Genomic DNA, 7,466 nt, shown 5'->3' with positions numbered 1-7,466 from the left:
TGTTTGGTAATAGTAAATGTCTAAGTGTTTGAATCTTTTGGCATTAATGTATAGTTTTACATTTTTTTGACTCCTTCCCCTATGGCTTCAACGCAGTCACTTTTTTAATATTTAATACACACACACACACACATGTGTAATTTATAATGGTTTTTCTATTCAAATTATTTTATCAAATTAATTATGTTTCATATTTGTTATGAATATTTTTATAAAGTTTCGATGTGTTTTATTTTTCGCCTATATCCAACAATATTTACAACTATATTTCTTAGATAATTTTTTTTTTATTTTTTAAATTATCTCTCTGATTATTGGCCCGTGAGTATGGATAAAGTGAGCTTTACTAGCTAGCTATCAGGAAGCCACTGATCTACTTAAGGTTTACTATTTTTAGCTTATTGTTTTTGACTCAGGATCTATACATATCTTCTAAGATTTATCACTCACAAGCTATTTGGTTTTATGTAATTGGAATTCTTTTTCAATAAAATTCAAAACCCATCAAAATTACATTGTTTGGTTTGAAGAAATTGCAATTTCACCCTTTTGTGGAATTACTCCGTACAATTCAAATGTCTCTCCCAATAAATTGTAATTCTGCAGTACGAGGAAAGGAAATGGTGAAAATGACAAAATGACCCTTAGTTATTATTAATACTATTATTACACCAAGACATTTTAGATTTTATACCATTTATTCCCATCTCATTCCCAATAATTCTATTCGTCCATACAAAAAAATGTAATCTGAATTATTATTTTATTTTCACCTTATTCTTTTCTCACCGAATTACAATTCTTTCCCTCTTAATTCCCTCCTCCCAACCAAACACCATGTGAAAGTCTACCTATAGTCAGACTCATCAACTCAACTATCACCAAGATTTGATCGATCTCCCAACCTCAACAAAATTGCGTTTGCGAAAGGAAAAATCGTACTATTTTGAACATGGTACGAAGTATTCTGGCACGGAGTCGTATCACAAACACTTTTTGGCCTGAGGCGGTCTACTGGATTGTTCATATTTTGAATAAAAGTCCAACCTTTGCTATTCAAAATAGGACTCTAGAAGAAGCTTGGAATGGCCGCAGGCCATCGGTTGATTATTTCAGAATATTCGGGTGTGTTGCCTATACACATATTCTAGATCAGAAGAGGAAAAAGTTAGACAACAAAGGAGAGAAGTGTATATTTCTTGGGGTGAGCAATCAATCCAAAGCTTATAAGCTTTTTAATCCTCTTACAAAAAAATTGTGGTAAGTAGGGATGTGGTGTTTGATGAAGGGTCATTCTGGATTTGGGATAAGATTGATGATGGAAGATATATTTGATCAGATCCTCAAGTCGACAATGAAGAGGAAAATCTATCCACTGATAATGTGCATATACAACATGAAGAAACAGATCAGAATATTTTTGCTCCTAGTCCAACGACAGTTGATGAGGTTGATGACAGTCGGCCTAGACGAGCAATAAGAAGGCCTGCATGGATGTCTGATTATGAGGTATCTGGGTTACATTCTGAAGATCTTCTTGTTCATCTTGCTTTATTTTCAGATTGTGATCCAGTAAATTTTGAAAGTGCTGTGTTAGAAGATAAATGGCAGAAGGCAATGATGGATGAGATGAGGTCCATTGAAAAAAATAAAACTTGGGAGCTTGTTGATTTGCCAAGTTCAGAAAAGGCTATTGGAGTTAAATGGGTTTATAAAACCAAATTTAAACCCAACGGGGAAGTTGATAAATACAAGGCACGCTTGGTGGTGAAGGGATACAAACAAGAATATAGAGTTGAATATACTGAAGTCTTTGCACCAGTGGCAAGACTTGACACAGTTCGTTTGGTAATAGCCTTGGCAGCTCAAAATTATTGGTCAATTTATCAACTAGATGTTAAATCATCCTTTTTACATGGTGAACTCAAAGAGCATGTATTTGTAAAACAACCTCTTGGTTTCATCAAATCTGGTCAGGAGCATAAAGTTTATAAGTTGAAAAAGTCTCTTTATGGCAAAAATAAGCTCCTAGAGCTTGGTACAACCGCATTGATGCATACTTTATCAAGGAAGGTTTTTTAAGGTGTCCATATGAGCATACTTTATATGTAAAGCATGTTGATGATAAAATGATGGTTATATGCTTGTATGTAGATGATTTGATGTTTACATGAAATGACTTAAGAGCTACTTAATAGCTTTAAGCGATCCATGGAGAAGGAATTTGATATGACAGACTTGGGATTGCTTCATCATTTTCTTGGTATGGAGGTGAGTCAAACAAAGGAAGGTATTTTTATTTGCCAAAAGAAGTATGTTAAAGAAGTATTGGACAAGTTTCAGATGAAAAGTTGTAATCCTATTGCAACACCAATGGAGAAAAATACAAAGCTAGTAAAAAAATCAGGAGGGAAGTCTGTGAACAGTACGCTTTATAAGCAAATAGTGGGAAGCTTAATGTATATTACAGCTTCGAGGCCAGACATAATGCACAGTGTAAGCATTATCAGCAGATATATGGAGGAGCCTGTGCAACAACATCTAGATACTGCTAAAAGAATTTTAAGGTACCTCAAAGGAACAACTGATTATGGTTTATTTTACAGAAAAGGGGATCAAAGCAAGTTAATTGGATCTGTTGATAGTGATTTTGCTGGAGATTTGGATGATAGAAAAAGCACATCAGGTTATGTTTTCATGATGGGTTCTGGTGCAGTAGCTTGGAGTTCCAAAAAACAACCTTTTGTTACTCTTTCTTCCACTGAAGCAGAGTACGTAGCTGCAACATCTAGTGCATGTTAAGCTCTCTGGATGAGAAGAATTCTAGATAAACTCAAATTTGGGCAGAATGATGGAACAATAATATTTTGTGATAATAGCTCAGCAATTAAACTATCTAAAAATCCATTTTTTTCACGGGAGAACCAAACACATTCATGTCAGGTTCCATTTCCTACGAGAGCTAGTTGAAGATGGTGAACTTACACTAGTGCATTGCAAGTCAGAAGACCAAGCAGCAGATCTCTTCACAAAACCTCTCAATGCAGCATCATTTCTCAAGTTAAGGAGCAAGATAGGAGTCCAAGGAAGCTCTTTTCTAAACTGAAACCACTTCAGTTTAAGGGGAGGAAATGTTACGAAAATCAATTTAATAAAATTAACATAATTGTTGTAATAATTCAGATTAATCAGTCAAGGTTGTTAGGAGTATTTGCTATTCTTTTGCATTTAGTTAATCATGCCATATTGTCCATGCATTCCCCTATTTTTGTGTTATGTACTAGCTATAAATAGCCTATGTTCCTTATGAATAAACACTGCATGATTTTCCCTTTGTCTATTGCTTCTTCTTTCAATTTACAGAACCTTTCTCTCCTTCATTATTTCTGGGTTGTTATCTCTACAATTTTAGCTTTTATACCATTTATTCCCATCTCATTCCCAATAATTCTATTTCTCCGTACAAAAAAAAAAAAAGTAATATGAATTTTTATTTTATTATCACATTATTCTTTTCTCACCGAATTACAATTCTTTCCCTCTTAATTTCCTCCTCCCAACCAAACACCATGTGAAAGTCTACCTATAGTCAGACTCATCAACTCAACTATCACCAAGATTTGATCGATCTCCCAACCTACTAATAAATACTTAGGGTCTGTTTGGAAACCCGGAAAATGACTTTCAGAAATCATTTTCGGGTTTCTGGTGTTTGGTTAGGCTGGAAAATGAAAGGTCAATGAAAAATGAGCTCTAGTCAATGGAAAATGAGCTCATTTTTTTGAAAAATGACTTCACCTTTTTTCAGGGGGAAGTCATTTTCCATCCTTTACTTCTCACGCTGAAAATCTGCCTCCTCCTCCGACATTCAGCAACACCTCCTCCTTCAACAATCCCACAACCACACAAGCTTCAACCTAGTAGCCCTCGTTGTCGTTCGTCGTTGCCGTTCACCGTCGTCGCCGTTCGCCGGCCTCCAAAGTCGTCGCACCGAGCCCAGCGCCACCACCTTGCTTCCAGCCACCGTTGTACCCCAGTGAGACCATCGCTGGCCTCTAAAGTCGCAATCGCACCAGACACCAGAGAGCAATCGTAGTCGCCGCTGTCTTCTCTGGCTTCTGGCCGGAAACTAGAGAGCTTTTCTCTGGTTTCCGACGGAAACCAGGAGCTTTTCTCGATTTCCGGCCGGAAACCAAAGAGTAAGTACTGCTCTTTGGTTTTCGGCCGCCGGAAACCAGAGAGTTTTGTACTCTCTAGTTTCCGTCATTTTTGTTGTTTTATTTTTTTTTTAATTTTTAATAAATAATATTATTTGATTGTAAAAATAAATATTATTATTTATAATATTATTGTAAATTTTATATATTTTAAATAAAGTAATTAATATATAAAATGTTTAATTATACAATTCTACATCATTTCCAGAAAATGAGTCAAACACACGAAGACAGTTTTCTGTTGTGCAGCCAAATACGAGAAAGGAAAATGTTTTCCAGAAAATGACTCATTTTTCAGAAGTCATTTTTCTGCTTTCCAAACGGACCCTTAGTCACTCAATTAGTACTCATACATGTATTACTTGACTTAAACTAGAAAGATTTGTAATTTTTCCATTCTAGGTTTCCATGTAAAACATATCAATTTACACTAGATTCACCTTTATTTAATTTCTAATTCCATGGACTATTAGTAAGGAATTGAATCTAAAGAGTTCTCAGGTTGCATGAATTGGATAAAATTATTATGAAATGCAAATGTTTTGTATTAAATTTACAAATTTTAAAGGTTTTTATTATTGGAAATACATAATTAGATATTTTTTTTTTTGGGTAGTGCTCACTCTATTAGAATGTAGAGATACGCTCCCACTAGAGTTCAAACTTGTGACCTCCTAGTTGGAAGAACTATAAAGATACCGTTGAGTTACAAGTTACTTGGCAAGCATAATAACACACATTTTTTGTATAAAAATGTGAGATTAACGTTTTTTTTTTAATTTAATAAATGAGTAAGCCACTCAATTTAATTTTTCATATGGTCACACTTTGATTTTCATTTTCATATGTTCATTCTTGGCAATTTTATTTTTACAACCTATATTATTTCATATAAAGTAATCAAGACAGTTATACTTAAGAGAGTAGATCCTATGTGACGATCGAATTCGTCAGAGAGATTCTTGACAAGAATTGAACTTGTAACTTTCTAGTACGAGAATCTTGTTCCACACTTCCATCCACCTGACCACCCATTTTGAGGCAGAAAAAACGCATTTTGGATTGAGGGGCATACATGGAGGCGACGGTGAAAATAGCAGCACACATGAACCATCAGATCATATATGAAGGATTTAAAGGAATTGGATGGCGGTCTGGCGCCAGTCCTCCGCTTACATGGCAGCTGAGTTGGCATTTTAAAATTTTTTGTTTAAAAAAAAAAAACGACAGGGTATTTTTATTTAATTCTTTTTCATTTTTGAAAAAAATTATTAAAAATGCCAACTAAGTAGGTAACGTGCTAAAATTGATAGTAACCTGCTATCCGGTGAAATTGCAGACATTTGGAGTGTTAAGTGGCCTAATTACACTTTTTTGGAGTGTTGACTTAATTGCATTTTTTTTTTTTTTGGTTCAGTGGCCTAATTGCATTTTCAAGTTACGTTCAGTGGTCAATTTGAACCTTATTGCTATGTTTCTTTGATTTACATGGAAGACTCATAACCTCTATCTAAATGCATGTTTTAGGTAAAGTTTGAGTTGTGATCTGACTTACTCGATAAAGGACCACAAAAAAGTAAACAAAATAAATAAAGTCAATAAGTAGTTCTCAATAAAAATCTAACTTAAAACCTTGTAATTATTAAGTTAATCATCCAAGTAATCTTACCAGCTTAGTTAGAGATTCTCTCCAATATAATATGTTTTTTATTCCTTTATACTTAATGTAATATCAAAAGTACAGAAGAAAAGTATAACTTCATTAAATATAAGATGCAATATCTTTCAAGACGTACAATAATTTTTAATTTTTAAAATATTTTTGCATTAATCATGTTTGAATTGCTAGTAATATAGTACAACATCGGATACTTATAAGTTGAAATCTCCGATATTTATAAATTAATTATTCCTTGATAATTAAATAGATACTACACATAATGACAGCTTGTATATACACATCAAGAAGCTAAGTCAGCTAGAAATTTCTTTTTTTTTTCTTTTTTTTTTCTGTCTTTCAATTTTCTTCTTCAGAGTAGAATAATTCCGCTACACGACAAAATAAGGAATCAACAAGATTGACTGCCGGAGGTGTTCCTCCTCCTCTTGGCCGGAAAAAGGTGGCGGAAGTCTCCGTTCTCCGCCACCTGCCACCCCTCCACCACCTCGCCGTCGAACTCCAGCTGGTTCACGCCGGAAGCATCGAACAAGCAGCCCTCAGACAGGCCGCCGTTCAAGCCCCGGCAGGGCGGCTTGTTCTTCCGGCGGCCGGCTCCGACGGGGACGTTGCGGAGGGCGCCGCCGGCCGTCCAGTAGCGCTGGCAGCCTTTGCAGAAGTGCCGGGGCTGGTTAACATTGTAGTTGTTGAAGTAACAAAACTTGGTTTCCGTGCTCTTGCATCTCGGACAGGGAATAATCTTTTCCGGCCGCTTCTGGTCTTCTCCGGCGGTCTGATCACCGCCGTCGGCGACGGCGGCCTTGCTCTTTGACTTAATATCTTCCTTGGGTTGTTTTGTCTGGACCGGTATTGTTGCTCCAAACAGCTTGATTCCTTGTGTGTTGTGGCTTTCTTCAACCTCAGCCATGAATTTCTAAAAGCTAAAGAGAGAAAGAAAGAGAGAGAGAGAGATTTTGTGTTTAGGATTGAAACAAGAATGTTTATGTTTGATGGGGAGGTTTCAAGGATGATATATATAGAGAGAGAGAGAGAGCTTGTATATATATATATATATATATATATAGAAAGATATGAGGCAGAAAAAGATAGATACAGATGGGTGGATCTGTAGAGGATGAGCATACAGGAAGCTAGGGAAAAAGTACAAGTGAGAAAAAGGAAATTTTGGAGAAAAAGGTTAAGTCAAGAAAGAGAAAGGTTCATTTTGTGACGATGGGGCCGGGGCAACCTTTCTTCAAAGATTTTATTATTTTTTTTAAATCTAATGGGAATTGAACCGGATTATTTTAAAATTTCTCCCCTACAAAGAGAGTTTATTTGTCACTTGAGCTACCCGTTGAATTTTTTAATGCAACTATATTATTATAGACTTTAAAATCCATAGAACCGTTAGATGACGTAAATCACGAGTGGTCCAGATAATACACGGTCAAATCCTAACATGTACACTACTGCACAGAAGGAGCTAGACCGGAGGTCAAATGGTTAACTATTTAAGCTAACCCGAGGGCAAGGTCATTTTATCACATAAAATTTTTTGATAAATACTACTATAAATAAATTAAAGAGTA

General features: G+C 35.5%; 1 protein-coding gene across 1 annotated transcript; it reads right to left on the bottom strand.

The window, feature by feature from the left end:
* Positions 1–6,123: 6,123 nt before the first annotated feature.
* LOC109153946 (cyclic dof factor 4) lies at positions 6,124–6,933 on the bottom strand. Its single transcript, XM_019301834.1, has 2 exons — positions 6,915–6,933; positions 6,124–6,845 (listed from the first exon to the last, which is right to left on the bottom strand). Exon 2 carries the CDS (start codon positions 6,800–6,802, stop codon positions 6,287–6,289), a length of 516 nt encoding a protein of 171 aa, XP_019157379.1. The 5' UTR covers positions 6,803–6,845; positions 6,915–6,933; the 3' UTR covers positions 6,124–6,286.
* Positions 6,934–7,466: the final 533 nt, after the last annotated feature.

The sequence above is a fragment of the Ipomoea nil genome, unplaced genomic scaffold, assembly GCF_001879475.1.
Source record: "Ipomoea nil cultivar Tokyo-kokei standard unplaced genomic scaffold, Asagao_1.1 scaffold2565, whole genome shotgun sequence".
Taxonomy (NCBI): Eukaryota; Viridiplantae; Streptophyta; class Magnoliopsida; order Solanales; family Convolvulaceae; genus Ipomoea; species Ipomoea nil.
The sequence above is the reverse complement of the archived record's forward strand: the minus strand, read 5'-3'. Positions and strand labels throughout refer to the sequence as shown.

Bases quoted from the DNA above. Each gene is read 5' to 3' on its own strand.
- LOC109153946 (XM_019301834.1), bottom strand. From the start codon at position 6,802: ATGGCTGAGGTTGAAGAAAGCCACAACACACAAGGAATCAAGCTGTTT.